General features: G+C 38.3%; 1 protein-coding gene across 15 annotated transcripts in view; it reads left to right on the top strand.

Annotated features, from left to right (window-relative positions):
* The first annotated feature begins 1911 nt into the window (after positions 1–1911).
* ABI1 (abl interactor 1) overlaps positions 1912–18631 on the top strand; it is a 103257-nt gene continuing 86537 nt past the window's right edge. For 9 of the 15 annotated variants that reach the window (XM_029236501.1, XM_029236510.1, XM_029236502.1 and 6 more), the window contains exon 1: positions 1912–2243. In XM_029236501.1, coding sequence (XP_029092334.1) covers positions 2127–2243 — 117 coding nt within the window. In that variant the 5' untranslated portion in view covers positions 1912–2126. The remainder of the gene's footprint in view (positions 2244–18631) is intronic. The other 6 variants (XM_029236503.1, XM_029236512.1, XM_029236509.1 and 3 more) reach the window with 1 other exon arrangement.

The raw sequence follows: 18631 nt of genomic DNA, 5'->3' as shown, positions 1-18631 counted from the left end.
TATTAAAGAAAGACTATTACGTCTATTCTGGATTATTATGGAGAGTATGTCATTTATTGATTTATGGACCTTAGAATCCTTGATTGGGGGAATTCCCTGGTGGTCCAGTGGTTAGGCCTCCGCCTTCCAATTCGGCCAGGGTTCAACCCCTGGTCAGGGAACTAACATCCCGTAAGCTGCACGGCCGAAAAATAAAAAAAGAATCTGGTGACTGGGTGTAGTTATCTCTTTCAGGTAGGAGAAGATATAAATTTTTCCTTGTAGAGGCTGAACATCATATGGCCCCTAGTAAAGGCAATATCCAATAAATACCTATTCATGGGTCAATTTTTAAACATTTGGTTGTCATGTTATTATTTTTATAGTTATTGTGATTCTAAATGACTTCATGGAGAGATGAAAATATGCACTTTTAAATGATCTTTAAATTAGTTTCCTTTCGGCCTTTGGACAATACTTTTCATAGTCCATTATATCAAAAGCATTTAATGTTTCTCTTGAAATAAAAAGCTTGAAATATAGGGTGTTTTAGACTTTTCCAAAGCAGTTGATTTTTAAAAAAGCACAATGATTTTACATGATGTAGAGAAACAACCTGTACAAAACTTCAAAAATGTAGGGAGATATACGCAAAGAGTCAAAGAATAAGAGATTAGGACGCGATAGTACTAAAAATTGTTTGGTTTTATTTTTAAAAATAAAAAAAAAAATTAATGGAAGTATAGTTGATTTACAGTATTATCTTAGTGCTATAACCAAGCAAAGCGCTTGTATGCTCATGGCTCAGAAAGCCAAACTCTTGACTGTGGGAGTTTGCAGCAGAGTAAGGGTTTATTGCAGGGCGCCAAGCCAAGTGAGTGAGAGACAAGCCTCAGACCCACTCCAGCTTGGTCTTTGAGTTACGGGTGTACGGGTGTTTTAAAGGTGAAGAACAAAGAAACTGGGATCAATCGTTGCCCTGTGACATTTTTGTGACATTTCTTAATCGTGATTTCGGGAGTCAGAATGTCTCCAGTTTATGATTCTCTGGCCAGGTGGTCCATGGTCCACGGTCTGTGAGCTCACCTTGCCCTGGAGAAACATCCTGAGTTTGTACCTTAATGATGATACCTGTAACAGCGATTTTAGTGCATTAACGACGTTATTGACAGCAGTAACTATAGTCATCTGACGTAGGTTGATTAGTGTTAGCACAGGATTGAGGTCAGAGGGGAGAAAGAAATGAATGAAGTTTTGGATAGAGATTAATCATAAACTCAATAAGGGACCATGGTTTTAAGGGGACTCCAGTTTCAAGTGTACAACATAGTATTTTTTATAGATTATATATGTGTGTTTGTTTTTAAATCGTGGGTCTGTAAGTGTATAGAGTCTCCTTACTCAACTTGTACCCCCAATGTTGAGTACATTGCTTGGTATAGAGCTGTTAATATCAAGTGTTGCCCCAATTTTAAGTGAATTGAGGAAGTTTAGAAAGTAAAGCCTGCAGAAGTTTAGAAAGTAAAGCTTGAGTCGCGTTATCTCTAAGAAAATAGAGGAAGTAAAGATTTGGAGTTTTCCATACTCTAAGTCCTTTTAAATCCTTATCAGATGGGTATCTGATTCAAGGGCGTTTCCTAGTTAACCAAGTTCTGCCAAGCTTCACAGCCCTCTCGGGGAACCGGTTTCATTCTCTAGAATCACCCTGTGGCGCCATCTCCCGGAGCTGTCAAGAAACTCGGGATTTAAACCACCACCCTTGTTCCAAGCTCTTTAATTGCTCTCCTCCCGGGTCTTTTTCTGAGGTTCCCTGGACGCATGCGCTTTCGATGGGCGGCCAAGCCAGTGAGAGACTACAATTCCCAGAAGGCCATGCCAAAGGGGGGGAAAAAAAAAATCCCGTGGTTGCGGGAAGGGGGAGGGAAAGACAGGAAGGCTCGCGAGAAAACGAGCTTGGGGAGGCTGCGAGAAGTGGGTGGAGGCGGGTGGAGAGCGTGAGGAGAGCGAGGAGGAGGTGCCGTCCCACAATACCAGGCGGGAGGGCGGGCAGGCGGTTTGTATCCGGGCTGTGAGGTGCTCGGAACCTCCGCGGACCTTGCAGCCTCTGTCTCTTTAACGCGAGAGGAAGCGATGCAGAGGGGTGGAAAATGGCAGAGCTGCAGATGTTACTAGAGGAGGAGATCCCGTCTGGCAAGAGGGCGCTGATAGAGAGTTATCAGAATCTGACCCGGGTGGCGGACTACTGTGAAAACAACTACATACAGGTGAGGAGCGCGGGCGCGCGGGCGGGCGCTGCCGGCCGGGCCGAGGACCCGCCGCCGGCCGCCCGAGTGACTAGCCCACTGGGTGGGGTGGGGAAGTGCCTAACCTCAGCGGCAGCCCCAACCCCAGCCCCAGTCGGGGAGAGAGCGGGTGGCCGGGCTGCAATACAGGAAGTGGCCGTGGTGGTTGAAACCCATAGAAGCGGAGAGAGAAAATGGGCGAGGGAGCCCGGAGCAGCGGCCGCCGCGGTCCGGCGCCCCCCTGCCGTCCGCCTCCCCGCGGGCTCGGCCGCCCGAGCCGCGCTGCCCCCCGGCCGCCCTCCACCCGCTGGCCTTCCGTCCCGGAGCCCCCCGCCGCCTCTCCGCCGGCCGAGGGTCTCGGACCGGGCGAGCGAGCGGAGAGCAGAGGGCTGGGACGAGGCTCGGGGAGGAGCGGCAGGAGCGAGAGGAGAAGCGGGGGGTGCGTCGGGGGAGGGTGGGTGGGGGCGAGAGTATGTCAGTTCAGCCCAGAGGGTGTGTCTTTTATTTATTTATTTTTAAAATTTGTCGTGAGTCACATCACACAGACCTCCTCCGAGGAGAGGAGGAAGCGGGTGGGGAGCGAGGGAGGGCGTAGAAGAGAAGTTAAATCTCCGAATTCCGTTAATTGAAGGTTTGTAAATCTGCCTGCCTGTCCGTTTTCAAGTCGGGTTTTCTCCCCCGCCTCTCATCATTTTCACTTCCGCCCCCACCGTAATATACTCTAGAGGTTGTTAGGGCGGTCGTTAGTGTAAAGCACAAATTATCCTTAACTGCTTGGAAAAATGGCTTCAATACTCTCTCTTCCCCAAAAGTTCTTGAACTGCTGGCTTCTTAAGTAACTTAGCTTAAAATAGAATGGTGTAATCGCCGGTTGCTTTTTTCCTGAGGTTTCTCTCTTTACAGTACATGTGAAGAATGAATCCCCGAACTAGAACCAGAACGTCAAATATGTCATTCTAAATTTATTAGAAAATTCTTGGGACCTTATCTATGGCAGATAGTCGGTTGTTTGCTTTTATTTTAATGATTGAAAGTGAATTATGTTGTGTGGTAGTTTGGTTTGTAGATCTTTAACTGCATAAACTAACAGTTTGCAGTAGAAGCAAATAAAAGTAGCAGAGTCCTTTACATCAATGTAATGGCACCAAAAATTCGCTTGTTAGTGGTAAGGCATGACCAAAACGTGGTTTCAGAGGCTGGGGTTATTGCAGTTCAGAACTAAAGTATTTATAGCAATGCATCCCACGTGATTATCATTTTTAAGAACCAGTGGTTTCTGTGTTGGCAGATGCTTTTCCTCTATTTTTAGAAGGAGATACTGTTTTCAGAATATTTTGAATGTTTCTCAATTTCCATATTAGTAACATTGTATCTTCAGTAGCACTACTAGTTCATCTCATAAATTTTTTCAAGCTTTTACTTTAGGAATTCCACTGATAAACTTGTTGAATGCCTGCCACATCTACTGTATTACTTGTTTTTGCAAACTTAATATTTAGCTTTTAAAAAAAATTCTAAAATCTAGTAGAAATGTGGATATAATTTTCAAGCAGAAAAATTTTCTGTAGGTTATCGATATTAAAAATAAACATGTTTTATTCAACTTCACATGAAGAACTTTAAAATTGAAGTGAATCTCAGTTTGCTGAAGGTTTTAAAGATTTTGAAAGTCAGAGGGAGAGCACAGGAAGTTAAATTGCCCCCTTTCTAGAAAAGTCATTTCTTTGTAGAAGTCAGCAGATAGGCACTTCATAAAGGGTTGGCTTCTTTTCGTTTTGCATGTTGGGAAATCTGACAAATATATGGTGTGTTAACTGCTACGTGTTTGCCAATGCAAACGTGTTTTAACCTGTCTTTTGGCTATTTCTTTTTCAGGTAGTTGTGTGCTGTACATTTTTTTTTCCCCTGACCCTTTTCTTTTCCCCTCTTGCCACCGTAATTTTGAAGCACTTTAAAATTTCATTATATCCCTAATAAAATAAATCATGTTATTTCTCACGTAGTCTTTTAAGCATGTTAGTACCATGATGCCAAGATCCACTGTCACTGGCCCCAAGTTTTTTTGGTGGTCCTAAACTTGACACCTGTGAGATATTTAGAAATACTGGGGAGGGGGGAGAATGAAATTCACACATAGCACTGTAATAGCTTTTAAACTTTGGGCTGCATGAAGCTGGCCACTAGCTCCCTTCCCAGGAGGCTCAGACAGGGTCACGCTCTGACAGGTTCAGAAGATGGTAGCTGATTTTGTGATGTACTGTGGTGCTGTGAAGAGGCAACACATAGTACTAGAAATATCCATTTAGATGTCTTTTGAGATCTCTCTGTATCCCTTTTGTGACCGATTGGATAAGGGCTAACACCCTATGTAAACATACCTTCTCTTGGGGAAGGTATATGGTCACTTGTGTTTTGTGAATTTTTTTATACCCAAGGTGAGTTAAATTATTGCCTGAGTGATTTTTATCCTGAGAATTTACTTTTCATTTTGTTGTTTTCCTACAGTTTGGAAGTACAGCTCAGGTAAGGTGTTTAGCTGGCAAGTTCTTTTGGCTGTAGTGCAATTGAGTCCTTGAGCACTTTATTAGCTCTTTTGGTCTTGTTGACTTTAATCATTAAATTGTATTATTAATAGCAGAACTTCTCAGAAGAGTCCACTATCTTAAAAGGGACAGGGTTTTTGAAATTCTTACGGGAAAATAATATTCAAAGTAGAAAGTGTACTTTATATAAACATTTATATAGACATAAAGAAAAATCTTTGACTTTTCCCACCTTTAGTTTGAATTTTCTGGTGGATTGTGTCAAGGACAGTCACTCTTCAACTTGAAGAGTTGTTTGTTCATCTGGTCGGTTCTCTTTGCTCTACTTTAGGGTCCATACTGCCTTTGTCATGGGGATTATTTTGAGGAATAAGGAGGAGATCTAAGTGAAAAGGAGTAGAAACTGCTTACGAAAGGTTTCTCAGCATAGATTGGGTAAGGACAGAAAAGTCTCCCTTATAGCTTAACTTTTTAAAAATTAATTAATTAATTAATTATTTTTGCGGTATGCGGGCCTCTCACTGTTGTGGCCTCTCCCGTTGTGGAGCACACGCTCCGGATGCGCAGGCTCAGCGTCCATGGCTCACGGGCCTAGCTGCTCTGCGGCATGTGGGATCTTCCCGGACCGGGGCACGAACCCGTGTCCCCTGCATCGGCAGGGGGACTCCCAACCACTGCGCCACCAGGGAAGCCCAGCTTAACTTCTTAATTTAATTTGTTCCCTGGAATTCCGCCAACAGGGGCTTGTTTGGGTTAACAAGTATATACTAAAGTCTGGGAAGATGAAGGGGATGTTACCAGTGAGCTACTTAATTTAGCTTGATTTCCTCCACCCATGACATCAGTTTATATTCATTTGCTCATTATATCCATGTGATCTTGGAAGGCAGATAATTTTTTGAGGGGGAGCACTTTAGAGTAGGTAAAAGCTGACATTTTTGGTACTGTACAGTTTATTCCAGTTCATAAACTAATGTCACTTAATTATTACAATAACTATGATCATTTTTTCTTTCTTTTTTTTTTAAACAAATGAGTAATCTGAGGTTCAGAGACGTTGAATACCTAGCCTAAAGTTCCATATCTTGTATGAGATGGTGCCTAGAATCAAACCCAGATTTTGTGATTCTGTATCCTAAGTGGATAAAAAGAAATGTATGAAAAGGGTAATAGAAAAGGGAAGAGTAACTTGCTTCTACTTATTGAGTACCTACTCTTTCACAGTCTGTGCTGGTTGATTTGTATTACCTTTAATCCTTACAAAAACTCTCTGTGATAGGCAGTATTCTCTTCCAGATGAGGAAATTGGGACTTGGAAAAGTTAAATGAATTTTTGTTTGATCACACATTTAGGGATTGGCAGTCAGGATTTCTCCCTAACTCTTGACAGGCTCCAAAGACTATGCTCTTTCCATATCATACTGTCTCCAGATGTGAATGAGTCTAGAACTCAGACTAGTTCAGAAATGTCATGGAATAGACTCTTGTGGGTCATGTCTGGTAAACTAAGAACTATTTTACTGTTGTTTCCTCTGAGTTCCAAGTTGTAATATAAGAACAGGTATGTTTGTAATTTGGGGACTTGCCCAATTACAAAAGATGGTAACTTTGGCACTTGAAGTATTGAATTACAGGAATCATAGGCTAGTTTTTCACTGAGCTCAGTGGGTCCTCTTCTTCTCTTGTGCATCTTTGCCTTTTTTTTTTTTTTTCTGTTCTGAATCAGCTTTGGAATTGTGATAAGGAAATTTGTAGAAGAATTAGTAGAAGTTAGCAAAACAAAAAATGTCTTGAAATATTTTGGGTAGTTCTGATTTCCACACTAACTATGTTCAGGTAAAGATGTCAAAGTGCTTGCTGAGATTAGGACAGATTGGAAATGGTAGAAATCTTACTTGCACTTGGAAGTTTGAGTAAAACAGTGGCTAGCAAAATTAGAGATATAGGTTGGAAATCTAAATGAATTAAACAGGGTTTTAGTAATGTACAACATGGTAACTCTAGTTAATAATACTGTATTGTATAATTGCTACTAGAGTAGATCTAAAAAGTTCTCACCACAAGAAAGAAAAAGAAAAAAAATTTTTAATTTGTGTGGTGATGAATGTTAACTGGACTTATTGTGGTGACTATTTTGCTGTATATAAAAATAGTGAATTATTATATTGTACACCTGAAACTAATATGGTGTTATATGTCAATCATATCTCAATAAACACAATAAAATGGGATTTTAGATAATTTTATGAAAAATCCTCAGTTAATTGTTAGATTGACCTATATCATGTCATAACATTAATTAAACATTAACGCTGCTGTCAAACAGGCAGAATCTGACCTTGTATATTAGGTCTTAATGAAAGTCCATTCATCTCTCTTTTTTTCCTTTTGTAACTATAATATAATAAGAACTTTACGTGTGGTACTGTGATCTAGTTCTGGTGTGCTTAGATCCTCAGTTTTGGTAGGTTTGTATCTTTAGAAGAGGGTTTTTTTAAGAAAATTGTTGAAATAATCCCTTAGGATAAGAACACTTTTCTAATTCCTCTTATGTGCTTCTGCTTTCTCCAGTTGGTTCTGATAGCTGAAGAATACTAATACTCCTTGAGGTAGAAAAGAGGTATTTGGGCAATTTGGATTCTGATCTATGACCATTTATTTATTTATTGGCCGTGCTGCGAGGCGTGTGGGAATCTTAGTTCCCTGACCAGGGATGCCCCCTGCAGTGGAAGCTCGGAATCTTAACCACTGGATAGCCAGGGAAGTCCCTCTGTGGCCATTTAGAATAACTGTATCTTCAGTTAAATTATGTCCTAGGAATTAGAAATTTGTGAGTTAATAGGCAAGAATGTATTAGCCAGAGAAGAAGAGTGCTAATATTGGGACAAGAGTTTGAGTCAGACATTAGGAGATTGTGTAGACGTAATTCCATGAAAATAGTGTTTGTAAGAAAAGTAAGGTAAAAGTGATAGTTGAAAGGTAATTTTGGAGCATTTAAAAAGTTTGAATTTGGGGGGAGCTATATATTTTTTCTAATGTCTTTTTGTGTTGATTGTAATTTTTACTGAAGTTATGGTTTAACTTTTGAAGAATAATAGTCAAACCCTGGGGCTACAAACGTTTTAGACCTTAATATTTATTTAATAAGACACCATCCTAAAAAATAAGGGATTTTTAAAAAAGTATGGTATTGAGAAAATGGCAATTGTTTGATTTTGGAAAATGTCAGTTACTGGATTTTGTTTTTAAAGGAGATAGCTAACCTGATGATTTTAACTGTAAACATTAATTCCATAGAAAGGAGACTTGAAGTTTTTTAGTATTACCACTCTGTGTCAACCCAAATGGGTACACTTAACTAACTAATTTACTAATTTTCTTCATTTACAAAATGAAATTTTCTGAGAAATAGTTGGTAGTGAACTAGTATTTGTGAAAAAAATCTGGCAGCAAAACAAAACACCCTAAGGAAGATAATATTTATTTGTTATCAGATAGATTCTAATTTTGATATGCATCTGTGCTTAGCAAGTTCAGCAGATGTTTGTGGAATTGTGATTTATATCAACTAAAGAATATTGGTAGTACCATCTCAGGTATAGCTTAAAGTATAAGGAAACCATTTAAAGTCTTATTTTACTAATTTTTAGCACAGTAATTAAAAACTCATATACTCAGATGTGGAGAGAATGGCATAATGAACCCCGACGTGTTCAACATCCAGCTTTAACAATTACCAACTCATGGCCTTTCATCTGTAATCCTCTCCTGTCTGTCTGTCATTATTGTAAAGTCCATCTTTGATGTATCATTTCATCCATAAATATTTTAGTACGTATCTCTAAAAGATAAAAGGCTTATTTAAATCCATTGCACAATTTCTATATGTGGGGGAAAAGATAATGAATGTTATTATGATTTATTTATGACAATAAGGAGTAGAGAGCTTTAAAATAGTTAATGTATTTTAAGTTTACAAACAATTTTGTTAGTAATTCCTGCCATAGGTTGATTAGAATATAGCTATATTATATGCTTCATAATGGAATTTAAAAAATTGAGCTGTAAGTCATATAATATAAAACCAACCATTTTAAAGCATACAGTTCAGTGGTATTTAGTGCATTCACAGTGTTCTGCAACCACAGCCTCGATGTATTCTAAAACATTTTCATCACTCCTCGGGAAAGCCCATACCTGTTAAGTAGTTTGTCCCCATCCCAACCCCCCGGCACCTGGCATCCATCAATTTGCCTTGTTTCTATGAATTTACCTATTCTATATATTTCATATGAATGGAATTATACAATATGTGGCCTTTTGTGTCTTTTTCACTTATATAAAGCGTAATGTTTTCAAGGTTCATTCACTTGGTAGCATGTATTAGTACTGTATTCCTCTTTATGGCTTAGTAATATTCTAGTGTATGTATATTATACCACATTTTGTTTATTCATTCATCCTTTGATGGACATTTGGGTTGTTCCTACCTTTTCGCTGTTGTGAATAGTACTGCTATGAATATTCATGTACAGTATTTGAGTGCCTGTTTTCAGTTCTTTTCCATATATACACCTAGGAGTCCTTCATAGTGGTATTTTGTTGTGAAATACATAATTACCTAATTTTGCACGTAGATAATTTTGAATTTCTACCATTGTACTGCAGTGTTAAGAAGGAATTCCAGGCATGAACATACACTCAGAACTTCAGTGTGAATTAAGGCTTGGAGCCTAATTTTCTACTTTATATGTAAAGTTAATTTTCCCCCTGATTACCAAAGTAATATCAAATACGGTAATTGCACGAATTTTAAACTTTTTAGAAATATATATAGCTTAGACAGGACAAGTTCCTTGTAATATCACTCACATATATAGCTTTCAACGAATATATCTAAACTTTATATTGTACAATTGGTAAACTCATATTGCTGATAATAAGGCAGAAAGTATTTCAGTCATAGTATACTTTAAAATTAAAAAATTCTAACACTTCTGTGAGATTATCTAATTATTAAGTCAGATGTGAATTATATTCTTATTTAGAGCTTAAATGAAGCATAGTACATAAGATGTGCAGTTGGATATTCTCAACTGCTTTTGATTGGAGCAAAATTTTATTATTTATCTCCTTGAAACTTAAAGGAAACAAAAATACTAACGTTAATGAAAAAGTGTATTACTGAAAAAATTTAATTTACCTTTGGTTTGTTTCCTGACTTTATGTTTAATTACTGTTAGTAATTTCTACATGCTGTGATAAAATTGGGTTTGGTAAATTTTATTTTCATTTTCTTGAAAGGCAAGTGTGGTACTTTGTGAGAACCCTTTTTATTTGGGCCATGGGGAATTAATGCCCTCTACTTAAACACCAGAAAGGTATGTAATGCAGCATATGGAAAAAGATACTTAGTTCAAATACTGGCAACCTAAGACTTGTAGTAACAAACACTTTAAGAAGGCAGTGTAGTGGAAAGGGTTGATTAGTGCCATTTAAAAATCATGGTTACCACTCAAAAGTGAGGCCTCAGTATAGCCCAGCAATCCCACTTTCTTTTTCCACGTCATTTAATTTAAGTTAATTAATTTATTTATTTTTTGGCTGCATTGGGTTTTCGTTGCTGTGCGCTGGCTTTTCTCTAGTTGGGGAGAGCAATGGCTACTACTCTTTGGGGTGCGCGGGCTTCTCATTGTGGTGGCTTCTCTTGTTGTGGGCACGGGCTCTAGGTGCACAGGCTTCAGTAGTTGTGGCACGTGGGCTCAGTAGTTGTGGCTTGTGGGCTCTAGAGCACAGGCTCAGTAGTGTGGCTCACGGACCCAGTTGCTCCGCGGCATGTGGGATCTTCCCAGACCAGGGCTCGAACCCGTGTCCCCTGCATTGGCAGGCAGATTCTCAACCACTGCACCACCAGGGAAGCCCTGGCAGGCAGATATTTAACCACTGCGCCACCAGGGAAGTCCTTCCACGTCATTTTACACCATAAACTGTTTTAAATTTTCTCTTCCCTTTTAAAATCTCTTTCCTTTCTCATCTTTTATTTCATAGAGAAAATAGACCTCATTGTATAAGACATATACTTTCTTACCACTACATTTCCAAGCCTACTGGTGTCCTCATTCGTCCTATTCTGCTTCCTTCTTGTAATGGAGGAGAGGTGTGCTTCCTCCTAGCTGAGGTCAGTCCTTATCTTTGCTCTGGGTCCCATCCTTGCTTGCCTTTTTAGAAAACTTACACTTCTCATATCTTTATTTCTTCTCTCTTTACTGATTTTGTGCAGCCAGAATTGAAACATCTCAAGCCTCTTGATCAGTGTTTAGTTCTTTTCTTGCTTGTTTTCTCAGCATCACTTCACACAATTGACCATTCCCTCTTTTTTTTTTTTTAAAGCTAATTCTTTGGCTTCTGTGATGACATTCTTTTGTACTTTTTCCTGTTACCGTCTGGCCCTTTGTTCTCCCTTACCTTGAAATATTACAGTGACTTTGTATGAGCTCCTTTCTACACCTACCCCCTTAGGCTGTTTTAGTTATTCCCATCTGAATGATCTCTCTTCCACTGCAATTTCAATCCATATATCTGCTTGTTTGAGTCACAGGTACCTCAGATTTATAGAAACTGAACTCATCACCTTTCCCCAGTCTCTCCTACTACTTACTTTCCGCTGACTCACGCACTCGAAACCCGGGCATCCTTGGCTCCTCCATTATTCTTTCCTGGCACCTCCTTCCCCAACTACCACTACTGATTCGTCTGTACCAGGTCCTGTTGAATCATCTTCTTAAATTTGTCTATTCCATCTCCTAGTGTAAAGCTTAGACAACTGCTGTAGCTTCTGTCTTCTCATCACCACATACCCCCTCTGATCACCTCGCTATTATCCACACTGTGCCACTTGAATGTCACTTTCAAAATGGAAATCTGATCATGTCACTTCCCTGCTTAAAAGTTAGTCAATGATTCCTCATAAATATGCAGTTTCACAGCGAGGCCTATTAGGCCATATGTAGTATAGCTCCTGTCTTTCTAGTCTTACTGCATTCATCCCATTACCCTCGTCTTAACCAGTCAGTCATATTGGCCTTTCAGTTTTTGAAATTTAGTTTTTTTCTGCCTTTGCAAATGTTATCTGACTAGAAAACTTGTTCCTCTTGGTCTGAATATTATTCATTCATCAGGTCTTATAGTTCAGATGAAAAATTACTATATTCATTCATTCATTCTTCATTTGATCAAAATCCTTTGAGTACCTACTAAGTGTCAGGTACTATCCTAGGTACCACAGATAGAAATATAATGTGAGCCACATATCTAAGTTAAAATTTTTCTAAAAAGCACATTTAAAAAGTAGGAAGAAATAGGTTGAAATTAATTTTAATAACATTTTATTTAACCCAGTGCATCCAAAATATAATTATTTCAATAAGTTATCAACATAAATAGTTTGTTAGGGACTTCCCTGGTTAAGAATCTGCCTCCCAATGCAGGGGACACGGGTTTGAGCCCTGGTCGTGGAAGATCCCACATGCCGCAGAGCAACTAAGCCCATGTGCCACAACTACTGAGCCTGCACTCTAGAGCCCGTGAGCCACAACTACTGAGCCTGCATGCCACAACTACTGAAGCCCGTGCACCTAGAGCACGTGCTCTGCAACAAGAGAAGCCACTGCAATGAGAAGCCTGAGCACCGCATCGAAGAGTAGCCCTCGCTCGCCGCAACTAGAGAAAGCCCACACACGGCAACGAAGACCCAACACGGCCAAAATTAAAAATAAATAAATTTATATTAAAAAATAGTTTGTTAATGAGATATTTTACATTCTTTTTAAAGTACTAAATCTTTGGAATCTGATGTGTGTTTTATACTCGCAGCACATCTTAGTTGCTGCATAGACAATGAAAAACTGGGACAATTAATACGTGGGAAGTCCCGTGAAATGTAAGGATAGTTGGAATCGAGGTACTAGAGTAAACTGCAGAGATAGAAGTTGGGTGTTTAGAATGTGGGATTTTTAAAATCTAGATTTTTGGAAGTGGTGTAATTACTAGTGATGACCATGGGAGGTTTTGACAGTGATGAAGAAAAAATGGAAGAAAAAATTGTTTTAATTCAGGAAGTCAAATGACTGAGAGACAAGAGTTTTGGGTGGATTATCTGAGTGAATGTTGACATCACTAAGAATATGATAGGAATAGTGATGAATTAGTGAGTCCTTAGCGAAGGAGGGGAGTAATGAGGACGTTGGTGGATGACAGCAATAAGGTTTCTTTCTTAAACACCTCTTTCCTGTCCTACAAGGTCAATTTATACCCTATTAAATTCTCTCATAGAATCCTATATGTTTCCTCTGTGGTGCTCATTACATATGTTTGACACTTGATGCTGATCTACAAGAAAGCAGGTTTGCCACGTTTGTCTTGTTTATTCCCATATCTCCAGTGCCAGGCACATAAGCTCTCCAAAGTTTACATGAACTGTTAAAGGAGTCGGGAAGCTTAGTTCTGGTCCTCATTCTATCACGAATTAGTTGTATTTTAACCAGCCTTTAACTCTTTTATTTTATCTTCTAAAAAAGGGTGAGTTTGAACTAGATTATGTCTAAAGTTACAATTCTGATGGTTTTTAGTCGAGTTTGTCTCTAACTTTTAGCCCTATAATTCTGATGTTTTTCGTTAGTTTGTTTCTGAGTTAGTCCTTCAATTCCCTCTAAAAAAAATCGCCAATTTATTACACTTATTCCTTCTATTTTGTTGTTAACAAATGTTATGTTTAAATGTTTACTTTGTCATAATTAAGGTATCAAGATACTGAATAAATAGGTTGTTCAGGAAGTGGTTTAATTCAGATTGTTATGAACTGTGATTCCTCTTAAACATTCTTAAAATCTTTTTATTAAAATCACTTTTTCAGTCTTGCTGAAGAGAGAAAATATAAGTGAGATTGTGTTAAATTAGACATCTTTGTCTTTATTCCTTCACTGATCAACAGTACTGAAACTTACGGTCTCAGGACTCCTTTATACGCTCAAAAAATATCAAGGATCCCAGAGAACTTTCCTTTAGGTGGTTATATCTATCAATATTTACTGTATCAAAAGTTAAAATGGAGAAGTTTAAAATGTTTATTAATTCATTTAAAATAACATGTAATGGGTTTTAACATAAATAATGTAAATAATAATTTTCTGAAAAATATCCATAGGTTTCCCAAACAAAAAAAGTTTAATGAGAAGAGTGGCATTGTTTTATATTACTGCACATCTCTTTAGTGACTGGCTAGAAGACAGCTAGAAGACACTTCTGCATTCAGCCTGTTGTGATATTTTATTTCGGTTGAACTATGTGAGAAAATCTGGCTTCATACAGTTATGTAGTTGGAAAGGAAGGAGTATTTTAATAGCCTGTGCATAGAATTATGGATAATTTTCTTTGATATTGCACCAAAACTCAGCAGATAGTAGTTCTTACAGGTTGATTGCTGTGTGGACTCTGAAACCATATCAATGAACATTTTATACTCCAGTACATTAAAAATCATTGCATGGGTCATTTGGATGGAAAGTATTTGTTCACTTAGTTATGTGGATCCTTCTGAATGTTGACACATTTCATTATATGATATGAAAAAAATCACATTCATTAATATCACTACAGATCTTATGAGTCTTTAAGTATTGAAAAGCTTCCAAGCTCACATTGGTGGATGAAAGGTTTCCAAAATTCTATTTTTTACTTGAAAGCTCGAATTTTACTGTTGGCAACAAATATTGCCAGTTATTTTCCTTGAAATGATAGGCTCACTTCGTTCATTTTTAGCAAAATGTCTGCCAAATATCCAATCTGATTAACCATAGTTTGTCAGTTGTTTTTTGAAGTTCCATGGAAAAATGGCTTATTCAGCTTGCAACTAAATTGCACAAGTGCTTTTTCCTATTGTACTTAGAATGCAGAATTACTTTATATATACTTTTCATTTTGTCACACAGAATGTTAAAAGGCATCTTGCCAGAAGAGAAGGCAAATAGCATTAGTATTATTATGAAAATAGTTTTGACCTTGTGAACCTCCAGAAAGGGTGTGAGAGATCCTCAGTAGTCCGCAGACCACACCTGGAGAAACTTTGGTATGGATGATTGGTTTAGTAGACTTAATGTCTTCCATTTATGGTAATAGTGGGACTCTGAATTTTAAATATCTTTGTATAGCACTATCTGTAGTGCGCATCTCTGACTAAAAGCTTGTGTAAATACCTCATAAAAATTTAAAGTTCCTTGTGTAGGAATTCTCTTAGTACAGCATGTACTATGTTAATCATTTTGGATAGTTTCTTATATTATGGGTCTTATTATTGCTCTGTATATTTCACCTTTCAGCACTAATTTTGAAATAGTTTTAGTTTCATATATCTGTTTTCTCCAAATTTTACCCATGCCAAAAGTTTGGTAATTTGTTTGAATAAATTTATTTGATTAATAGGAAGTTGTTTAAATTATATGATCTTTATGAAGCAGTATGAAACACTAATTTTAAAGTGTTTATCGTCATCATTTAGTTTATTTCTAATTTGAGTATGTTCCAAATTAGATTTGAAGAAATCTGTTGTTGATATTACCTATGGTACATATCTTCCTTTTCTGTACTAAAGTATTTGTCTCAAAAAAAATGAAAATGACCCAACTAAAGTAGTAGAAAAAGACAAAAAAATGGAGAATATGTTTTTTGTTTCAGCTGTTTCTCTGACATTTTCCCTCTTCTGTTATTTATTTTTATGCTTTTCATGAAAAAAGCTTTGGATTAATCCGTTTCTCTTTTAAACCATTTCCCTTTCAAAAAGGTTGCGAAATCTTTTTTTCTTTTTCACCTCCACATTTCATTAAAATTAATAATCATATTCAGACTTTATTATGAATAGTGGGGAGACAAACTGGCGATATACTCCCATTCTTTCAGAATAATCAGAGAATGCCATAAAGATCCTAAAGAAAACTGGCAAATTTTTACGGGTTCCCAAGTTGGAACCACAGGAATGCCCAATAAAGTGAAATATGTGTAATTATATGTCGCATACTTCACTGTATGACAGAATATATTAGTTTGTCACTTATTCAGCTATTCAGCAGTTTTTGACTATCATGTGACGAAGTATATTTTGTGAATCAGATGTAATGGTTGCCCTTAAGATAAAATCTCTGCCTCCCTCGCTAATCAAATAAACCACATCCTGTAATAAATTTTATCTAGGGAAGCACATGTCGACATGAGAGTGTATGTCAGCTGCTCCCACCCAGCCTGGCATATCAAAGAAGTAATGTTGGGATTGAGATCTGAATGGTGAATATAATTAACCAAATTTAATATAGTTAACCAAGAAATTTTGAGGGAAGGAACAACAGTGTCCTTACCAGAGGGAACAGGAACATTATGTATACAGGCCCAAAGGTGAGGGAAAACAGAATTATTATTACTATTTTTTTGCATCTTTATTGGATTATAATTACTTTACAATCTTGTGTTAGTTTCCACTGTACAGCAAAGTGAATCAGCTATGTGTATACATGTATCTCCTCCCTCTTGAGCCTCCCTCCCACCCTCCGCATCCCACCCCTCTAGGTCATCACAAAGCACTGACATGATCTCCCTGTGCTATACAGCAGCTTCCCATTAGCTATTTATTTTACATATGGTAGTGTATATATGTCAGTGCTACTCTCTCAGTTCGTCCCAGCCTTCCCTTCCTCCCCGTGTCCATACGTCCGTTCTCTATGAGCAGAATGATTTTGAACAAGTTATAAACCTGTGTGCTTTAGAGTATAGTGAGCAAAGAGGGGAAAGTGATCTGTGGAGACTTAGGGACCAGATCAAATAAGTTTTTTATAGGCTATGTTAAGGATGTTGGTCTTTTTTCTGAGGCTGATGAGAAGACGTGGAAAATTTTAAGCAATGGGATGACATTATCATTTTTACTTTTTAAAGATTACTTGTGTTTTGGGCTTCCCTGGTGGCGTAGTGGTTGAGAATCTGCCTGCTAATTCAGGGGACACGGGTTTGAGCCCTGGTCTGGGAAGATCCCACATGCCGTGGAGCAACTAGGCCCATGAGCCACAACTACTGAGCCTGCGCGTCTGGAGCCTGTGCTCCACAACAAGAGAGGCCGTGATAGTGAGAGGCCCGCGCACCGCGATGAAGAGTGGCCCCCACTTGTCACAACTAGAGAAAGCCCTCGCACAGAAACGAAGACCCAACACAGCCAAAAATAAAGAAATAAAAAGGCAAGCATTTGAAGCCCTTTTAAAAAAATAAAAATAAAGATTACTTGTGTTTAGAGTGGAGAACAGATTGGAAGGAGGCTGGAGTATGTATGGATTGGAAGGAGCTCAAGAGGAGATGGTGGGAGGCTGATCTTGAGGTGATGGTAGCGAGTGGTCGTGAATTATCTAAACTCTCTAGTGCCTGGAATCATTGTGATGGGCTGTGACTACTTATTTTTCTTTTCTAGAAGGAGGAGTGTTTGAGGCTGTAGAGATGTGTTAAAAGTAATTCAGCAACTAGTTGTTTGATGCTCAACGAATAGTTATTAATGGCCTACTCTATGAAAGACTCCAGGTGTTGTGATGTCTATGTTACATGCAGTATAGTTATGTAAAAATCATTGAATGATAGAAGATTATAAAGCCTTAAATTTAGGGAAGAGAAAATTGATCTGTAGTACTTACATTTAAATGAGGAAACGTTCTGTATAGAAGAAAATAATTGTAACTTTTGAAAGGTTTTTAGTTTTGGCAGTTTGTAGAATTTTGCTTAGAGAAAGAAAAAATGTCAAGCAGCATTTTTTTTTCTAAAAGAGCATGTAGGTAATTAATAAATTCCCATAAAAGATTAAATAATTCAGTTGTATTGAAAGCAAAACCTAGAATTTCCCTTCCTTCTTCTCCCCATATGCCTGTTCATCCCCTCCCCCAAACCACCGTCAAGTTGTTTTGTATCCTTCCACTTTTTGCACAGAGGATGAGGAAGATTCGTCTGGCATTGGTGCAGGATGGATTTGTGAAGGGGCAGACTGGATGCAGAGTGACAAGTTAGAGGACTGGTATATCTGTTCTTGAATTGAGATAGCTGCAGTTAAGATGGAAAAGGAAGAAATAGGTGCAAGAAGAATCAGGAAGCTCGGTGAAGGAGATATGGTGGATAGGGAAAGGGAGAACTCAAAGATGACTTATTTTACCTAGAGCCATTCTCCTCCAGCATAAAGCCAATATGCCCACAGAAGGTAATTTGCAGTCACAGAAGTGAATCTATGGACCTTCTCTTTTTCAGCCGTTAGTACACAGTTGGTTCCGGCACACTCCAGCTTTTACGCCTCCACAATTGAATTGATTGGCAGAGCAGTGGGTTGGAAAATAGGAATAAGACTTGACTGTTAGCTGGCAGTGTGGGTAGAAGTGGGCAGCGGGAGGAGAGAGGAAAGGCACTCTAAGGTTTCTCTGGCTGTGTGCTGTGGTGTCATGAGGCTGAGGGGCAAGTTCCTCCTTCTAACATTAATTTTGATGTTCTGTCATAATCTTCTGTATTATAGATTGCTGGATTTTTTTTTTTTTTTTAGATTGCTGGATTTTTAGACACTTAGAATCTTTTGTAAGTACCTTCAAAATATGTGTGGCTTATATGTGGATTGAGAACTGTCCCTTTTAAAAAGGAACTTTCAGAGAGAATTTTAAGGAACAGTGCAATGTTTGGGGGTTTCAGGGAAATTTAAATTTCTCATGGAGTGAGTTTTTCTGAGTCAGAGTTAAGCGGAAGGGTAGGTTGGGAGGCAAGGGATCTAGGTAG

This window comes from Monodon monoceros, unplaced genomic scaffold (genome assembly GCF_005190385.1).
Source record: "Monodon monoceros isolate NGI ecotype Baffin Bay Population unplaced genomic scaffold, NGI_Narwhal_1 Super_Scaffold_21, whole genome shotgun sequence".
Classification (NCBI taxonomy): domain Eukaryota; kingdom Metazoa; phylum Chordata; class Mammalia; order Artiodactyla; family Monodontidae; genus Monodon; species Monodon monoceros.
The sequence above is the reverse complement of the archived record's forward strand: the minus strand, read 5'-3'. Positions and strand labels throughout refer to the sequence as shown.